Source organism: Schistosoma haematobium, chromosome 1 (genome assembly GCF_000699445.3).
Source record: "Schistosoma haematobium chromosome 1, whole genome shotgun sequence".
In the NCBI taxonomy this organism is placed as follows: domain Eukaryota; kingdom Metazoa; phylum Platyhelminthes; class Trematoda; order Strigeidida; family Schistosomatidae; genus Schistosoma; species Schistosoma haematobium.
Window position 1 is genome coordinate 32,376,768 of NC_067196.1, and position 21,159 is coordinate 32,397,926.

Genomic DNA, 21,159 nt, shown 5'->3' on the forward strand with positions numbered 1-21,159 from the left:
AAATATATATAAAATTAAAGCTTATAGAGAATTTTTGTCACATGAGCATTAAGAAGATAAATAATATAAGCTTCAATGGATTTGGGGTCGTACCAGGGCATTTGGGGGCAAAAGTGAAAATCGCCTCTAAATGCCCTGGTACGAGCCGCCAAATGCCCTGGTGCGGCCGAGAGCGAGGTGGGTCCGTCCTCCCTCTCGAAATACTCTCACACGGCCACGCGTATACAGTCTCTGCCAGAGAAGTCCTACTCACTGCCTTCTCGTGGCGGGGGTGTTCTTTACGAAAATCAGAGGACGAAAGCGAATGTCCGGCGCTTTGACCGGATACCAAACCAATGGTGCACATGGGCTCCAGTATCCTGCGGGAACAAATGGCGTATGAACCAATCGTTGGTCACCGGCTACCATAGGACTGCATCTCCTTATGATGCTCCACTGCCTTGTGGGTTAGACTTTTGGGTCAAAGGCTCAGGGTGTGGGCCCTAAGATAACTACCTGCTTCGGTCTGGGCACCCGGGCAGTATCACAGCCCACACGCAAATGATAAACTCTCTATATATATGGAAACTACTTTTCTCGCTTCGAATAACAATCAAATGATTCAAATTATTATCATTACAATTATTGTTATTATTACTATTACTATCATCGTTATTATTATTATTATTATTATTATTATTATCATTATTATTATTATTTACTACGACATTATCCACCCTCTCCTATTCCCACTCTGTCTATACTTATTTTTTCGACTTACACAGCAGCTCGCCCATGGTGGAAATTCGACTCTATCCCAACGTTCTCGAGTCACTGTCCGGTTGAAAATTGTATGTTACCACTGAATATGAGTACTGAAGCAGTTTTTCTAAAACCACCTGCACCATTCAAACTGGGTACCTTCAACATTCGCACACTTATGCAGGTTGGACAACATATAGGGCTGGCTATGTCTTTGGAAAGTCTTAATATCGATGTCTGCTGTCTATCCGAGACCCGTATTCAAGACTCTGGTGAAGTACTACAAATTCGCTCATCTGTCGCTTCGAAAAGCTTGTTTTACGTGCGCTTATCCGGGGACCCTGTAGCAACTTCGTCTGGTCTTGCTGGCGTTGGCGTCGCACTAAGCGCTAGAGCCGAGGCAGCACTAATCGATTGGGTCCCCATTAACAGTCGGTCATGTGCTGTTAGATTAGAAAGTTCCATCAAAGTGAGAAGAAATCGGAGTGAGATACGATGTCTTTTCGTCATCTCCGCCTATGCTCCGACAGATTGCAGTCCGGATGCAATCAAGGATGAGTTTTACCACCAGTTATCTGTTCTTCTCCAGAAAGTACGTTCGACAGATATTGTAGTACTAGTAGGAGACTTGAATGCTCACGTCGGGTGTCTAGGCACAGAAGAGAGTCGTTTAGGTGGCCGATGGGGACTCGTTGGTTGCAGGTCAGATAACGGGGACCGTCTACTGCAACTGTGCACAGACCACAATCTGTTTCTGTCTAGCACTAACTTTCGGCACAGTCATCGCCGATGTGCCACCTGGCGTCCTCCCTCTGCATCCCAAGCCTGGACTCAGATTGATCACATCGTGATCAGCTACCACTGGCGTGGTTGTGTACAAGACTACCGCTCCTTTTGGAGTACCTATCTGGAATTTGACTATGCCTTGGTCTGCGCCAATCTTACCTTACTTTTCAGTGGACAACGAAGTGACCGCCATCAACGGATTGATATTAGCAAGCTGGTTGCAACTTCTGTTGCTAGTAAGTATCGAACCGAGCTAGCTTCTAGGCTAGCTATCATCCCACTGAGAAGTATAGATCAACATTGGTTGCAATTGCATGACGCCATGAAAATGGCGGGTACAGTCAGTTGTGGGTTCGCAAAACGTCCCGCTTATAAGCACTGGGTTACTTCAGGTTCCTTACAACTCATTGAAGCCCGTCAGTCTACTCCGAGTGACCGTGAGTTCGACCACAAACGAAGAATGTTACGTAAGGAAATCGGGCAAAGCTTGCGTAAGGACCAAGAAACCTGGTGGCCGGAGAGTACTAATGAACTGGAAGCAGCAGCTGCATCTGGTAATTACCGGAAGCTCTTCCAACTCATCCCAACCACTGGCAGCAAGAAGTCTGGTGTGAGCGAAACAATCTGTGAGGATGACGGGATGCCAATCACTAACATCCATCGACGTCTTGGACGATGGGCAGAATTCTTCGAAGGGCAGTTCAACTGGCCTGCTGCTCCGGCAACATCGGTCAGACTGTCCTGCCCTCCGTGGCCGGTGACGACTGATCCACCAAATGAGGCGGAGGTCCGCAAGGAACTCCAACTCTTGAAGCGTTACAAATCACCTGGCCCAGACGACTTACCTCCGGCTCTTTTCAAAGATGGTGGTGACTTTCTGACTAAGGAATTGACGACGTTGTTTACAAAGGTTTGGGAGCTAGAGAGTGTACCAACGTCATTGAATGAGTCGATAGTTGTCCTTATCTTTAAAAAGGGTTCACGTCGTTCCTGTAACAACTATCGGGGGATAAGTCTACTTCCGATTGCGTCCAAGCTATTGCCTTCCGTCATACTTCGTAGGTTGTTCAAAACCCGAGAAACATTGCCTCGCGAGGAGCAGGTTGGGGTTCGTTCTGGTCGAGGATGTATTAATCATATCTTCACCCTCTGCCAAATGTTAGAACACCGTCATATGTATCAAAGGCCAACAATCGTAGTGTTTCTTGACATCAGGGCTGCCTTCGATTCGTTGGATAGGACTGTTCTCTGGGATTGTCTATTGAAGAAGGGTGTGCCTGGGAAGTTTATTAACATCTTAAAGGCCCTATATAAAAACACCTCAGGCAGAGTGAGGACATACAACCACCTCTCTCCATTGTTCCATTTGAGCAGTGGGGTTAGGCAGGGTTACCCAATCTCACCATTCCTCTTCAACTTTGCCATCGACGACATTCTGGAAACAGCTCTGACGGATGTAAGTAATGGTGCCGTGGATCTGTTGCCTGGAGAAAGACTTCTCGACTTTGAGTATGCGGATGATATCGTCTTACTGTGCGATAATGCCCAAGGCATGCAATGCGCACTTAATCACTTGGCAATCAGTGTCCGTAGATACGGTATGTGCTTTGCACCTTCGAAGTGCAAAGTACTTCTACAAGACTCGCAGGACTGTAATCCTGTACCCGCCCTGGATGGTGAACAAATAGAAGTAGTCGAGAAGTTCATGTATCTGGGTAGCTGCATAAGTACTGGTGGTGGCGTGAGTGAAAGCCAGAGCGGCTTATGCCAATCTGGGTCACCTTTGGTTCCTTCGTGATGTCAGTCTGGATGTGAAAGTTCGGATCTACAATGCGTCAGTGAGAGTAGTCTTGCTCTATGCTTGTGAAACCTGGCCTCTCCAAGTTGAGGACGTTAGACGACTCTCTGTGTTCGATCATCGCTGTCTCCGAAGGATTGCTGACATCCAGTGGCAACACCATGTCAATAATGCAGAGGTTCGGCATCGTGTGTTCGGGCACAGAGATGATAATGCAATCGATGTCACCATCTTGAAACACCGACTTCGGTGGCTTGGACATTTTCTACGAATGTCGTCCCAGAGAATTCCAGGTCATGCATTATTTTCCGACTCTGGGACTGGTTGGAAAAAGCGGAGAGGTGGTCAGTATATGACATGGTGTCGTGGCATGAAAGGAAGCTGCAAAGGACTGGCTTGTGTTGGACCTTCACGACTCCCTGGTTGGGGTCTGAGAGATGGTGAGACACAGTGGCTAGAGACCTTATCAGATATAGCTCAGAATAGAAGCCAGTGGCGATCCTGCTGTAACCTTCTTTTACTTTCTTCATAAAAAGTGGTTGTGTCTCCCTTACCTGAAAGATTTCTTCTGATTGTGCCTTTCCGTTCCCCCGTTTTCACCATTATCATTATTACACCACCTTACATCAATCTCTTCGTTATCATTCTCTTCTTTTTCTTCCTTCCCCTTAAATTCTCATTGTTTTGTGTAGCGCATATATATTTGGCGCATTCTTGTACCAATATTTATATGTTCAAATAAATAAATAATTAAATAATAATCAATGGATTAGAATAAATAGACTAAGTAGAAATTTGAAACTTTGGAAGTTATTTTCTGCAGAATCAGTATATGTATTTTTAGTGTATTCAGAAAAACAGCCGGTTTATGATATTTTATTGTTGTCCTAATCGTAAACTTTTATTCAATTAATTAATTTGGACGGATCATATATACAACCTTAAAATCAAACTGTGGATCAGTAGAATGATTATAGTCGATTAGATGTCCGAGTATGGAACTCGTAACTGCTTTCCTCTCACCCTTGTAGAATCACACCGAGACATGTTCCTGTATCCGAGTTGATGTAATCAAAAATCGTATAACGATAGCGACAAAAAGAACATTCTATGCAGCAAAACTGAAAATAACGTTCAGTAGTAAGAATGTGTTTTCTGTATACATAAAAGATAAGCTTCCACGTCTAGTCGCATCCATATCCGTCTACCAGTTCACCTACTCTTGAACATACTTGAACATCTAATCGACTGTAATCTTTCTAATGATCCACAGTTTGATTTTAAGGTTTTATATACGATTCGTTTAAATCTACCTGGATTTCTTCATATCCAATTAATTAATCGTCGCTTCATCTAATTGTAAACCTGTTTCGCGAATTTGCTCTTAGTGATGTAATATATTGAATTTTTTATGGTGAGTTGTGATCGTGTATTTTATGTCCACAATCACGTGGGTTTTGGAAAATACATAAAGAATACCGAATGACACGAAGAAATCGGCTGGTCTTTTCAGTGTTCTGATCGGTAACTTGGGAAAGAGTGAGAATGTTTTGTAGGCTATCGATCGTTAGAGTATAGAATAATGGTGTTAACGCACTTAATCTTAGTGGGTGCAAGTGAAATTCAGTCAGTGTGATTCAAGATTTAAAATGTGTACTCAAAAAGATGGAGAAAATCACAAAAGTGAAAATTCACTTTGAGTTCAGTTTTCTGAAAGTGAATTCGAATGGATATATAATCCTGTAGTACTTGTACGAACTAATGATTCCTTTGGACTCGAATTCCCGCTGATTATGAATTCCAAATATAATACGTTCATTTGTGTTCATCTATTTCTAACTGTCTCAAATTGCACTATTTCGGAATTCTTATTGAGCACATTAATTCGAATACTTCTAACTACTATAAATCCTTTTCACTAAAAATAAATGTATGTACGCGACAATATTTACTAAAAAGAGAAATGAAGCTCTTAGCTACGTAACAGTTCGTCAAATTAACAAAATTTGTAAATATCTAGGAAAGATTTTTTTCCGCTTCAATCCCATATTTAGGTTATATTTGAAAAAAAGCACATCTTACTTCTATATTTGAAATGGATACTAACCTTGGTGTATCAGTTTATTTGGATACCATAACTATTGGTTCTTCAACTCTAGAACTAATGGGCCAGCTGGACGTTGTGCTCAATAAAATATTGCAAGCTGGTTTTCAGTGACAAAAAAAAAGTGTGAATTCCCGCTCGAGTCTGTTAGATAACTTGGATATATATTTGATAAGGATGGTTGTCGGCCAGATCCATGTAATATAAATGCTATCAAAAACATGCCCAGACCGACTGATGTTATAATGCTCTGTTCATTTTTGCGGATTGTTGGATATTATAGTATGTTCGTACCTTACATGAACAAATTGCGACGCCCATTAAACCAACTTTTGATAGCTAAGCAACATGGTACTGCGCAAACGAATGTCGAAATTCTTTCGACGAAATAAAAAGAATTTTATCCTCTACACTGTTGCTGACCGACTGCAATCCTAGGCTTGAAATAATTGTAGTCGCTAAAGAACACTAATTAATGCTGAGGGAGGGGGAGGAGGATGTAATTCAAAGATTTTTGTTAACCTACTGAGCAACGCCAAACCCAGCAACAAATAATTAAGAAAGCCCAGCAGAAACGATGTTTGAAAAGGAAATTAAGATATTAATAGAACAAATGAAACCAAGACCTAAAACCAGCCTCTTCAGGAACGACGATTCAATAAGGAACACGGTGTATTGTCCAGAAAGTTCAGTGTGGGGCAAACGATAGTCACAAGAGATTTCTATGGAGTAAAGCCAACCTGGAAGATTGGAACAATAATCCGTATTGAAGGAAAAGTCATTTATGAAGTGGAAATTGGAGAGAAGATATAGGTACGATATGAAAACCAACTACGGCCGACCAGACAAGAGTGGGAAACTGAAAGTGATTTAAAGCCGGCTATACTATTAAACACATTAACTGGATTGGATAATTAAACTAAAAAGGATTCAAGTAGCAGGAGAAAGTGTACAACACCTCCAAGCGGTCGCACAGCATTCGACGAAAAACTAACTGAATAAGTCCTTATGGTCTTTATTATCCTTAATGCTTCGAAAAAGGGGTGTTGTATCCGAAAATTAAATTATGGGTAACTTCCAAGAACTATTTGTAGACTGTTATTATATATATTCTCATTGTATAACTGTTAAGTGACTAAATTATATAGATTTATATTTCTTTTATCATAAGCTTTCAACTTATCTATTGATTATTTCACAATTTACTATTCCTAAGTTATTCCCAATCCATTAGTTATGGTTTCTCACACTGACAGCCATTTTTGGCTCGGTCTTGTGTAATTTTTACTTTTTATGGTATGATGCGATCTGGTTTGCTTGTATATAAACTACGTGTGTCTGAAATGAAATACAGTGGAGGTTGAGATTGTGTTCCGGACTCAATGGGTAGGGCTAGGTGATAAGTGACTATTTTGAGAAACAATACAAACTCAGAGTTGACGCAAGGCTGATAGTGCTGGTTGACATGTCATTGGTTTAACGCAGGAACACGGTCATGTAAGTCGGTATTGTGATTGGTAAATTTGTCACGTGATAATTGACAGAGGAAAAAGACTTAACAGTGTGAATACCATTTAGAATTTCAGGTAGTTTTCTCCATCATCTGTGGATGAGGAAATAATGATTGGTTTATCTAGTCAGACTAGTAGACAGTCTGACAGGTATTAGATGCGTTATATACTTTCGTACCCTTGTTATTATTGTTGTTGGTTGGTAATATACTTAGGCTATGATCAGGCCAGTCACATGTTCTTGATCCGAGTTGTGTCGAAGTTCTGTAGAATAGACGCTAGGAGGGTTTCTAGTGTAAATATTAGTCTAAAGTAAATTAACGGCCCGTTTGTGGGAGAAAACTGAGCATTATTTCAGGAATACAGTCCAACTATTCAATTTTAGTGTTTCTCCAACATTTATCATTTTGGGTAGCCCAGGAAATTTGGTTAGCATCCCCTATACTCATAATCCGTTGGTGCAAGGACTAGGTAATCTTATTCAGAGCCCAACAGAAAGGGTTAATTTATCCATCTTTGTTTATATCTTCGTAGCTCATCTCCTTTCGCCGTATTTCCTTTAAAAACAAATACGAACTTTCGTGAATTGCAGAGAGATAGATGTAAGAAACGTTGAATATTGTTTTATCTGCAATTATTCTAAGATACTGACAGTTACATGACTAAACACGAGTAACATTTAATCCATGAACAGGAGTAATGAGTTAGCCAATCGAATAATCTATAACTGTATCATTACTTGATGCAAGTGAAGTGCAAGATAATCCTGAGAGAACAGCGTCATAAACCCATCAAACAATCTGTAACCAACTTTCTAAACTTGACTTTGAAGCTCCCCCACTTTTCATTGTATGTTTGTTCTGAACCATAAACAGTATACCATTGAGAATGTCTTCAGTAGATGATGTAGGATCATAAAGGTGAGTTTAGGATGCTTAACCACCACGTACATCAACTTACAATAGTCGCTAACATTGCATTAAGTCGAAAAAAGTTCGGGGCGAACAAACTTAGGACATGGGATCAATTCATGACTGTCTCAGGAGATGGGGATTTCTAGGTTTACATCTTCAAGATAATTTATAGTGACAGACTCTTAGTGACATGAATCAAAGTTGGTTGCAGTGGAACATATTTTGCCAGTACGGGTCTTCCTCTGAATCTTAAGTTTTAATAATCACGCTTCCATTCAATTTATTCGAAATATATTGTCGCCATTATTGATGACTTAATTGTAAATTGAGTTACTTTATATTTGTGCCAGACCCCATGTTGATTACGACTGCATGACATTACTAGGTGTAAACACCAGTACAATAAAAAACAAGTATCTCTGTTTGAAAAATCAATTTACACTTTGTACATGATGCTGGTTAATTACAAAGTAGTTTAATGAAACAATCGGAAAATCGAGGATAGGTAAATGAAATATCGTAGTAACGAACGTATAAAAACCACTGATGCCTAGAAAATATTAGAGACATAACATAAACTACTTTTATGGAAATGCAGTAGCATAAAAGACATCTAAACAATAAGTGTCGAAATAATGTTTGAGAATTAAATATAAAAATCAACTGTACATTAAGAATACCTACTTAGAGCAATCAGGTTTGGTTATATGGTCCAGCTGCCAAAAGCAAATAAGGATGAACATAGTGTAGTCCGAGGACTGAGGTACGTCTAGTGAAAAACACTTCATTAGCACATGCATCAGAAACATCAGGACCAGTCGCTGAAGAATAATATCCTAAAACATTATGACCTCCGACTCCACTGCTTTTATTAATTTTAGAGTTTTGACGGACAAACTGCTGTTTAGTGAATCGATGCAATGCCAAAAGATTAGTTTTGGCGTTTTTATCATCGTTATTACCAGTAGCTGGAGTAGTAACAGCTGTTGACCAACCACTAACTGTATTCCATATTCGTAGAGCTCCCTCTAGACCACCCGAAGCCAAACGTCCTGAATTACCCGGACAAAATGCGAGAGATACAACCGGACCAGTCAACCACTGACTTGAGTCTGAGTTAGCTTCCTGAGAGTCACAATCACTACTTGGCTGATTTACAGAAGTCCTAGATGCCGAATAACCTCCAAGCTGACCAACCTGTTGTCCAGACCCTAAGTCCCAAAGACATGTAGTACCACACCAACCTCCACTAGCCAGATAACGACCACAAGGTGAAAACGCCAGACTCTGAACAGAACCCTGAAATATTGGAGAGAAAAACAGTGAATATAGCATATTGTGTGGAAATGAGACCAACGAATATATTGTATTACTTTATTTACTTATTTATTTAATCACATAAACATTGGTGCAAGGAAGCACCAAATATATATGCGCCACACAAGTCATTTGATTTGTGTGAGCGTTGGGATACTGCCCGGGCTCCCAAACCGAAGCAAGTGGTTTTCTCAGGAGTGAACAACCTGGGCCTTTGACCTAGAGGTCTGGTCCACAAGGCAGTGGAGTAACGTAAGGAGATGCAGTCCCATGGTAGCCGGTAACCAACAACATGTTCATACGTTTTTTTTCTCTCAGGATCCTGGAGCCCATGTGTACCATTGGTTTGGAATCAGGGTTTTCTAACTCCCCTAGGTGGACTCACCATGTCTACCGGCCCGGTTAAAGCGCCGGATATTCGCTTTTCATCCTCTCGATTTCATAATATTAATTTAAAGAAATCCTCGTGCGTAGTGATAGACTAAGAATATTGTCAAAACTTGTTTATTTTCAACTTCTATTTTCCAATTATTCATACATATTGATATCGGAAGAGAGGTAAAGCATGAGAACTTACAATAAATAATTACTACCACATTTATACTTGGTATCATCCAGGAAACGGATCTCAGGAGCTCTTGGGGGAATGAGGTAATTAGGCCTTATATTTATGTTGAATAAAAGCATAAATGATGGTACTAAACGTTTGAGAGTGGGGAAAGACTTTTGAGTGAATTTTTGATGGAATGCTTCTAACGACTACACCAGATGATACCTAATCCTTATCGATTTTATTGAAGAAATCCTGTATTAAAATTACTCTAAAAAATGTGAAACCTGACAAAAATTAATGCCCATGTTTTCTAAACTAAAAATAGATGAGGCTGTAGTAATATTAAGCAAACATTCTGTGAAAGTTTAATCTTCCGAATGAGCAAGAAGATCACGTTAAGTTCAATGAATATTTTGTGCATTTACTACTTGGAAAATTATTGTTTAATTGACAGGTATTGAATCCTAACTTGCCGATACAAAAATTCACACCTAAGGAAAAGTAACTTGAGTAGAACCACTACCTTTGAAAGTCAATTTGTGTGCCTCAGTTTCGGATTCGTACATTACTAAACTCTCGATATGTGAACACGCAACGACACGAAAACTGAGGTTAGTCTGTAATTTAAATTCGCTTTTAGAGTCGTGTTCGTTAGTAAAGTTGATGATTATTAGTCAATATCCTATATGATACTGGAGATAACTTGATTGTAGTTTGAAACTTAATCAAAATCAAAAATCAAATAGCTTAAGTTGTATAGAACATTGATTCATCTTTGATTCTCCTTTATGTCTTAAACATCGAATCACTTCTTAAGTTTTATTCCAACTAAAATTTATTCACTTTTTCTCTTTTCTATCATTTAGCTCCCCCACTAGTATTAGTATCATTTGTATGCTTAATCCTTTTATATTTTCCTTAATAATTTCCCCCGTACTACGCTGTTTATAGTGTGCCAATTTGAAGCCATAACTTGGTGGTTGAAAATTTGGAGCCATACAACTTAGTCAATTAGTCAAACCCAACGTAGAACCTGGTACATGTGTACATGGGTTCAAGTTGCTGCACCCCATTACCACAGTAACGTCAAACTATCAGGCTAAATCCCATAGTAGTACGGGTAGTAACAGGAATAATATTAACTAGGTAATCAATACACAATTCGAGAAAATACAAATTGGTATAACAAAAAAAATTATAAAGAATTCAGAAACTTAGGATCTAGGGGGAAGATAAGAAGTGGACGCAACTCCACCACTGCAAACAAATCTAAACCATGTCATTCGAAGTTTAAAACCAACGGTTACGATGGTCACGCGGACCCTAACCAAGTAGTTTGCACATATATACATCGTTCAGTTCAGTAGTTCGCGTCTTTATGGACTGATGCCATGTTTTAGTTTGACTGCCCCTAGGTTTCTTCCAACTTGCTCCTACAGTAGCCATCATCACGCGTTGATGTATTCGGTGGTTGTGAATATGTAATATATGTCCCAATCACCTCAATAGATAGAGATACACTATCTTGTCAATTGATTCGCCATACTTACCTACTACTCTGCATTTAACGTCAGAATTGCTGGCTTGATGGTCCTAAAATATACCACTGATATATCGATATTGTACTGAATTGTAAACGTGATACAAACACATATCATTCTGTTTCTTCATTAACTCAGTTACCTGTTTATATATACTTAGATTAGTGTACACAAAGATAAACATTTATGATTAAAAAACAAAAGGTAATCTTCGAAAGTAGCCAGTAATAGATGGTTATTCAGAGGAAACCCGAATCCAACTGTTAATATGAACCACTTACCTTATGACCTGTATAGATCCTTGTTAGCTTTCCAGAACGAACATCAAATAAGCGTACAGCTCGATCAGCGCTGCCAGTTGCAAGATAATTAACATTTGGATGTATACACACTGACGTCACATCTCCTTTATGTCCAACAAAAACACGCAAAGCATCTGGTGCATGATCAGTTGCATACAAATGTGCACTACGATCAGCTCCTCCTGTCGCTATATAGTGACCATATGTGGGAGCCCAAGTAACACACCAAACAGGTAGAAGATGATCACGCCATGCAGTTAGAGCACCACCCCACATTAATGTGGACCATAATCGGACAGTGCCATCTGAGCTAGCTGAAGCAATGAGTTGTCGGTCAGGACTAAACGCAACACCGAACACACTGCCAAGATGACCTAGCAGATCCCGAGTTAGGTGGGTCTCACTAAAATAGTACACACAATTAAGATACATATCACTTTTATGCAAGTTTTTGTAAAAGATAGACGATGGTTTTATTACGATAACTAGTTTGATGTCCAAACGAAAACAAGATTTTATGTAATGAGGGTGCAATACGAAAGCGAGTAAAATTTGAGTGATTAAAAGGGGTACCTGGTGAATTTTTGTATACAGCAACAATTTACCTGAGGTGGAAATTCTAACTAATAATGCTTATGAAAATGTTGGGGATCATACACAAGCCATTGTTTTATTTATTTATTAGAACACATAAATATTGGTACAAGGGGGCACCATATATATGCGCCACACAGATTAGTGTAAAGTAGTGTAATGACAAAATAATAATAATAATAATAATAATAATAATAATAATAATAATAATAATAATAATAATAATAATATATGGGGAAACGGAAAGGTACAACCAGAAGAATTCTTTCAGTTAAGGAAGATACCCTGCTACGGTCTGGGCACTCGGGCAGTATCACAGCCCACACACAAATATGTTGAACTGTCTATAATTATGGAAACTACTTTTCAAGCTTCGAATAACAATCAAGTGATTCAAATGATAATTATTACTATTATCATTGTTATTATTATTATTATTATTATTATTATTATTATTATTATTATTATTATTTACCACATTATTCACTCTCTTTTATACTTATACAGCAGCTCGCCCATGGTGGAAATTCTACTCTATCTCAACGTTCTCGAGTCACTGTCCGGTTGAAAATTGTATGTTACCACTGAATATGAGTACTGAAGCAGTTTTTCTAAAACCACCTGCACCATTCAAACTGGGTACCTTCAACATTCGCACACTTATGCAGGTTGGACAACATATAGGGCTGGCTATGTCTTTGGAAAGTCTTAATATCGATGTCTGCTGTCTATCCGAGACCCGTATTCAAGACTCTGGTGAAGTACTACAAATTCGCTCATCTGTCGCTTCGAAAAGCTTGTTTTACGTGCGCTTATCCGGGGACCCTGTAGCAACTTCGTCTGGTCTTGCTGGCGTTGGCGTCGCACTAAGCGCTAGAGCCGAGGCAGCACTAATCGATTGGGTCCCCATTAACAGTCGGTCATGTGCTGTTAGATTAGAAAGTTCCATCAAAGTGAGAAGAAATCGGAGTGAGATACGATGTCTTTTCGTCATCTCCGCCTATGCTCCGACAGATTGCAGTCCGGATGCAATCAAGGATGAGTTTTACCACCAGTTATCTGTTCTTCTCCAGAAAGTACGTTCGACAGATATTGTAGTACTAGTAGGAGACTTGAATGCTCACGTCGGGTGTCTAGGCACAGAAGAGAGTCGTTTAGGTGGCCGATGGGGACTCGTTGGTTGCAGGTCAGATAACGGGGACCGTCTACTGCAACTGTGCACAGACCACAATCTGTTTCTGTCTAGCACTAACTTTCGGCACAGTCATCGCCGATGTGCCACCTGGCGTCCTCCCTCTGCATCCCAAGCCTGGACTCAGATTGATCACATCGCGATCAGCTACCACTGGCGTGGTTGTGTACAAGACTACCGCTCCTTTTGGAGTACCTATCTGGAATTTGACTATGCCTTGGTCTGCGCCAATCTTACCTTACTTTTCAGTGGACAACGAAGTGACCGCCATCAACGGATTGATATTAGCAAGCTGGTTGCAACTTCTGTTGCTAGTAAGTATCGAACCGAGCTAGCTTCTAGGCTAGCTATCATCCCACTGAGAAGTATAGATCAACATTCGTTGCAATTGCATGACGCCATGAAAATGGCGGGTACAGTCAGTTGTGGGTTCGCAAAACGTCCCGCTTATAAGCACTGGGTTACTTCAGGTTCCTTACAACTCATTGAAGCCCGTCAGTCTACTCCGAGTGACCGTGAGTTCGACCACAAACGAAGAATGTTACGTAAGGAAATCGGGCAAAGCTTGCGTAAGGACCAAGAAACCTGGTGGCCGGAGAGTACTAATGAACTGGAAGCAGCAGCTGCATCTGGTAATTACCGGAAGCTCTTCCAACTCATCCCAACCACTGGCAGCAAGAAGTCTGGTGTGAGCGAAACAATCTGTGAGGATGACGGGATGCCAATCACTAACATCCATCGACGTCTTGGACGATGGGCAGAATTCTTCGAAGGGCAGTTCAACTGGCCTGCTGCTCCGGCAACATCGGTCAGACTGTCCTGCCCTCCGTGGCCGGTGACGACTGATCCACCAAATGAGGCGGAGGTCCGCAAGGAACTCCAACTCTTGAAGCGTTACAAATCACCTGGCCCAGACGACTTACCTCCGGCTCTTTTCAAAGATGGTGGTGACTTTCTGACTAAGGAATTGACGACGTTGTTTACAAAGGTTTGGGAGCTAGAGAGTGTACCAACGTCATTGAATGAGTCGATAGTTGTCCTTATCTTTAAAAAGGGTTCACGTCGTTCCTGTAACAACTATCGGGGGATAAGTCTACTTCCGATTGCGTCCAAGCTATTGCCTTCCGTCATACTTCGTAGGTTGTTCAAAACCCGAACCAAACGTTTGTAAACAACGTCGTCAATTCCTTAGTCAGAAAGTCACCACCATCTTTGAAAAGAGCCGGAGGTAAGTCGTCTGGGCCAGGTGATTTGTAACGCTTCAAGAGTTGGAGTTCCTTGCGGACCTCCGCCTCATTTGGTGGATCAGTCGTCACCGGCCACGGAGGGCAGGACAGTCTGACCGATGTTGCCGGAGCAGCAGGCCAGTTGAACTGCCCTTCGAAGAATTCTGCCCATCGTCCAAGACGTCGATGGATGTTAGTGATTGGCATCCCGTCATCCTCACAGATTGTTTCGCTCACACCAGACTTCTTGCTGCCAGTGGTTGGGATGAGTTGGAAGAGCTTCCGGTAATTACCAGATGCAGCTGCTGCTTCCAGTTCATTAGTACTCTCCGGCCACCAGGTTTCTTGGTCCTTACGCAAGCTTTGCCCGATTTCCTTACGTAACATTCTTCGTTTGTGGTCGAACTCACGGTCACTCGGAGTAGACTGACGGGCTTCGATGGGTTGCAAGGAGCCATATAAACATGTAACGATGGAAATAACAAGCCAACAACTGTTGTGCTGAATCACTTACGTCGACAATGTCATGAAGTCACCAACTTGTTGAGTGAAGAGATTGCAAATTATAGCTGCCACTTACTACCTTGTTTATATTCACCCTTTTGTTCTTCTTTCACAATAGGAACTCCATGCAAATACTTTATTGATGTAGTTTATGATGTCTTACATCATTTTAGATCTAAGTTATAACAATTCAAGTAATCTAGTTTCTGTATCGGACTTCTAAATGAATTATGGTCAATACCTTGAACGGCTTCTATGAGTCCGAATAGGTGAATTGCTATTGTTCAACTATTATTTGCTTTTTATATGTCGCCAGCGCGGTTTGCTAAGAATGAATAGCTACACATATCAGGTTTATTCAGACAGCCTTTCAAAGTAACTATTTCAGCTCGTTAAAAAGAAACCATTGATTTAAATAACGAGGACGATCGTCAGTATAAGAGCCAAAAACATTGAGAAGTTACAAACTATAATTGACGTAAGCAAAATAAGAGTAAATAAATTAAGCTGCATATCTACTTTATTATTTCAATGGAGGTTATATTTTTAAAGCAACAGAAGGTGGAATTACATCATTTCATTCCTTATTCTCGAACCATATTCTCAAAGTTATCTCTTATTATCGGTGCTACTACAGTCATTTCAGCTCATCGGTATTAATCTTGTTAATTTCATCTCCATGTGTTGATTATGGTTACTCCAACTAATACACACTTGTGGCGGGTCCTATGCTGATTATGACTGACTAACTAGTGGAAGGTTTAGACCTAATAAAACTACATAGAATGATTCATTCAGTCAAGTGCAATGTACAATCGGTACGTATGTACATAGAATAGGATATTTAGCAGAAAAATAACGTAACAGATTGTCTGAAAATGGAACTATTTAAGAAAATCTCGGAAAACGACGACCAGCAAATAGACACTCAAAAATGACTTACTCATTTTCGTCATATAACATATTAGTTTTTACTCTAGAGTCATCTTTATCCAGTAAGCTCAACTCTGAAGCCGGAAGCATACGCCTTAATGATTCGGGGCCTAAAGACCAAACACGGATACGACCTGATCCGAACCCAGCAGCTAGTTGTGATGAGTCATCACTGAAACTGCAACATGTAACACCACCTCTTCGAATAGCTAGGGTTGACTCACCAGCCTGAGCATTGCATATTGTATAAAGGACTGTGCTTGTACCGATTGATGACTTTTGTGGATTTCGCTGTTGATAATTACGTAGAAGAGTAGATATCTCTCGTGAAAGAGCTTGTTTGCTTTCAATGTATGACTCGCGCAGCTAGAAAATTATAAATAAACAACAGCTAGAACATAGAAGTATTAATGGTCGCAAACCACAGTATACAGTTATTGACAATCAACTTACCTTCATACATGGAATTTACAGAGAAAAAGCTCTTTACCACCATCACTAATGGTGGTTGCGGACTTTTTGTTAATCTACATCCAAATTTAGTTTGAATTTTTGTTTTGAAATAACTTTTAGAAAATACAGCCTTTAAAATACACGATCAATGAAAGTACTGAGTATGAATAAGCGACATAAGTCCACACATGAAAAACATCTATCATTGAACAAACGTACACAGAACTCAAGTATCAACAGGCTTTCGGGACAGAGCAAACTAAATGTGATTTAGGGGACTAAACTGATGCTAACTTTAGAAATCTCGGTATCCTAAATACAAAGCTCTTCCAAAACAAATTGATGACAATCGATTATAAAACAAGCAACAAGTAGATAGAAACTACCTTAGGCAGCGGAATTCGATCAAGAGCTGGAGAGTTGGAGTCAGATTTGCTAACATCTTTTGAAAGAGATGGTCTACCAGGATGTCCAAAACCTGACGTCATACCATCCCTCCGTTTTTTCTTTTTCGCAACACTCTGATCCCCGTTATCTAAAAAAGACAACCAGGAACATACATATCACTTTGGGCAACATTTTAATCACTATTAGAGTGAAATAATTACAATATTATGTCATTAGTCCTCTGGATACTAGAAAATATTTGCAATAAAAGTGAGTATGCAATCGCATTTAAACATAAATTGCCAAATTTAGTGCTTGTTTGGCAGGTATAAATTATATTCTTACAGGAATACGTCATTACAAAATATTGCAATTTGAGTATATGAATGTAATTTTATGTGAGGGATTTCAGGAGCAAATTACCTTCGTTATTATCTACATTGCTCCCATCAATGTCATTGAAGCCAGGATCAGTATCCATTTCGGCTGGTAAGTCTAATGTAGGATCTCTTAGAAGACCATACAAAACAGGTTCTTTGTTAGCGTCAAAGTGAGCCTCGCCAAATAAAGCACCACGACGGCAATCGACTTGGAGCTTTGACCTAGGAGGGCCATTGACGACTAGAGATTTGAGACATGTAGTGCATCCTTACTTTCAAGTGATAACTGTTCCTTTAAAATACTTTGAATGACATTCATTTCTTTATCTTGAAGAAACTGACGCAGAAGTGAATAAGACTCGGCCGAAACACTGACAACAAACTCGGAAGCTCTAAACGATTCAATTAAAGGATTCATTGACAAGTGTTGTGAACTAGTAATGTTCGATAGCATATTAATATCTAACTGGTAAAAATCTTCTTGATATTTCCTGAAGGTTACGAGGAACTTTTTGGCTGTCTTCATAAGAAAACGAATGAAATTACCCTCTCCACAAATGTTTCCACTGATTAGACGGAGATACATATGGACAAAAATAGGGAAGAGTAACGTAGACAACTCCACCTGAAGGTACGCAACCCGTTAGAACCAAGTAGTTTTTTTACTTTATGTACATCAGGAACCGAATCCATAAATGTGAGAATAGACTGGTAGTTAGCGCAAAAGTTCTCTGGTTCATCCTTTACTTGACTGAAGGATCGTAACAAAAAGTAGAAGGAACTGACGCTTTAAATTTCAGAAACTCCTCAGCAATTTTTTCATTAATGAGACCAGCTTCTTGTTTTAAAGCAAGCTCCGATTCCTTTAAAAACAATACTAAAGTCCAAAGGCTTCTACTTTTAAATTGTACTTCTGGAGGATCTTCAGAGCACTTAGGATTTCCTCATTCGAGCCCATTGTCTTCTGTGTTCCGATTATACCAAAAGAGGCGGCGACCTTAATGAATATCCAATAGTAATCTGATGTACTTACAAATGATTTTAAAATGGTGGTTGTGGTAATTAATGTAGACGTGTACTATTTATACGAGCGCGTAATAAAGTTTGAATTACGCAAGATGAGGTCAAACATATGACTACTAAGTATATTAATTCAGTACTATTTCCACGTATGTCCTCTTCGACGTCCATTCGTTCGCAATACAAAGTGACTCTATCTACTGCTACTGCTTATTTCGGTCTGGTTAATTATTTAGACACACGGCAATATTTTCAATTAAGTTCTTACTGAATTCACTCATTATCGAGCATCTTAATTAGCAACACATACACTGTAAATATATGCAGCCCTCCTAGTATTATGTTGTGGTTAAAAGTCGGATGAATCGTACTGATCAATCTAATGTCCATTGACATTAGTTTGGTGTTTTAGATAATCCATTATTCATTATTCAGAAGTAGTACTGTGATGTGTGTTGTTGATATCAACAGATATAAATAGTATGTATCGCCAATCGAAAGTGGGATACCTGGAGGAAGAAGGTTGGGAAAATCGAAGAGAGAAAAATGAGAACAGAGAGTGGTTGATTAAGGGATGAAGAAACGATAAAGTCTGAGATAATTTATGGATATTTTTCAAATATATTATTCATTGTGTGGTCCTCAGATCTTATCAAGAATTTTTTTAATGTTGTATTGAAATTCATTTGGTTATCCCCGCCTGTGTTCTCTTTTACCGCAGTACCACATCAGGTCTCTCTTGTAGTCTTAAAGCATTTTATCGATCTATATTTTGCCACTCAAAAGAAGATAGACCGAAAATGCAGGGATTCAAAAAATGTGGAGGATAAGTAAATTGACCGAATTAAGACAAGTACATGCATGCCACTCTATCATTTGAAAAGGGATTGAAGACATTGTACTCATATCTTCAGGACGAAGACATAAAGGACAAATTTTTAAGTCAACAAAATTCGTTGGGTTGTTTGTTCATATCCCCGATGGCCATGCTGACGCGGTTTGTGGATTATAATCCAAAAACGTCCGTACGCCATATTTTGTCATAAGGATATAGTATAGGAAGAAAGAATCAGTTCGTAGAAAGAAAGATATGAAGCGATTTTGAGCTCTTAGTTTAAGAGAAGACAGGGAGTGTATACACCGACGCCATTGTGACTGATTCTGAGCCATTTCACCAAGAGTCTCCAACTGTTGTCAACCATAGTCACGCGGACCCCAACCAAGTAGTCTGCATCTACCAACATGGCTCAGACTAGAAGTTAGTGTCTTCAAGCACTGATGCCACGTTTTGATTTGGCCTCCCCTTACTTTCTTCCAACCGTCTCCAACACCGGTTAGCATTGCACGTCGTGGTAATCGGTGTTCAGGCATACGTAACACGTGGCCCAACCATCTCAGTCGATGAAGATTAACAACCTCATCAACTGATTTACCACCATTCCCTGATTCCCTGTGTCTAACATCACTTTTACTTACCCGGTGATCCCAGCAGATGCGAGCAACATTTCTAAGGCATCTGTGGTCAAATACTAGTAGCTTACTAGTATCTTCTACTCTTAATGGTCACGTTTCGCATCTGTAAAGTTGAAAAGAGTGAACTACCGCGCAGTATACTCGTCTCTTAATTGCTAGATGAGTATCTCCCCTTCGCCATAGGTGACGTAAGTTGGCAAAAGCCAAACGAGCTTTTCGAATCCGTGAAGAGATTTCGTCAGACACCAGCCCATTATGGTTGATCAGACTTCCAAGATAAGTGAAGTTGTCAACGTGTTCGACTACTTCGCTCCCTATCCTTAATTCAGGTGTTGATGCAGACCAGTCCTGAAGCAACAACTTGCATTTAGAGGGAGAGAAGTGCATTCCAAACATTCTGGGATTGTTGCTTAGTGCTACCAGAAGACTCTGCATTTTGTCAGCGTCTTCACCAAACAGGACTATGTCATCTGCGTATTCTAAGTGGATAAGTGGACCTCCTGGAAGGAGATCAATACCCGAGAATTCAGTCGACGAGAATGTTATTTCCATCAGTAGGTCTATGATGAAGTTCAACAAAAATGGAGATAGTGGACAGCTTTGACGGTACCATTTGAGGATGAAAAATCAAATGACAACTTTTCATAAGTTCTGATCCGAATAGTAGTGTTCGAATAAAGAGCCTTGACAATGTTTATGTACTTCTAAGGTACGCCTTTCAATGACAGACACTGTCACAGAATCTCGCGGTCTACAGAGTCAAATGCTGCTTTCAAGTCAAGAAAGACCACCATTGTCGGACGCCGATAAGTATGCCTGTGTTCTAGAATCTGACGAATGGTGAATATTTGGTCGATGCAGCCACGACCAGGTCTGAAGCCAGCTTGATTCTCTCGTGTTTGCAGTTCACGAGTCTTAGTTAGCCGTCTGATAATTATCGAGGCTAGTATTTTAGATACTATATTAGTTAAACTAATCCCTCTATGGTTGACACAGGATGATTTTAACCCTCTCTTATATATTGGGACGATAAGTGATTGTGACCAGTCAGATGGAATAAGATTTAACTCCCAGATCTTAGCTAAAATATTAGTCAACCTAATCGCTAAAATTGGACCACCATCTTTAAAAACCTCTGGAGCCAATCCATCTGGACCAACTGCCCTTCCTCGTTTCAGATTAACTATAGCCTTTTGAACTTCTGCTAGATTTGGGGGACCTACTTCAATGTTCCATTCACACTGTCTGGGAATGGAGGGTAGTTGTAGAGTAGCTGAAGGCCAGCTGAACTGTTCTCTGAAATGTTCCGCCCATCGTTCTAAACGTCTAGACTGAGAGCAGATGAGGGTGTCGTCTTTTTCCGAAATAGTCTGACTTATGCTTGACTTAGTAATTCCTGTTTCTCTTACTAGTCTGTAGAGCTGTCTTGT

General features: G+C 40.0%; 1 protein-coding gene across 2 annotated transcripts in view; it reads right to left on the bottom strand.

Annotated features, from left to right (window-relative positions):
* TAF5_1 (Transcription initiation factor TFIID subunit 5) overlaps positions 1–18,338 on the bottom strand; it is a 42,165-nt gene extending 23,827 nt beyond the window's left edge. The window contains exons 1-9 of one of the 2 annotated variants that reach the window (XM_051216053.1): positions 18,270–18,338; positions 18,023–18,233; positions 17,903–17,987; positions 17,510–17,861; positions 17,280–17,477; positions 16,856–17,004; positions 16,027–16,382; positions 11,547–11,970; positions 8,273–9,153 (exon numbers count right to left, since the gene is read on the bottom strand). In XM_051216053.1, the coding sequence (XP_051073745.1) occupies positions 8,548–9,153; positions 11,547–11,970; positions 16,027–16,382; positions 16,856–17,004; positions 17,280–17,477; positions 17,510–17,861; positions 17,903–17,929 (2,112 nt within the window). In that variant the 5' untranslated portion in view covers positions 17,930–17,987; positions 18,023–18,233; positions 18,270–18,338 and the 3' untranslated portion in view covers positions 8,273–8,547. Of the gene's footprint in view, positions 1–3,879; positions 9,154–11,546; positions 11,971–16,026; positions 17,005–17,279; positions 17,478–17,509; positions 17,862–17,902; positions 18,234–18,269 lie in introns of those variants that run through there. The other variant, XM_051216052.1, reaches the window with a different exon arrangement.
* Between the last annotated feature and the right edge of the window lie 2,821 nt (positions 18,339–21,159).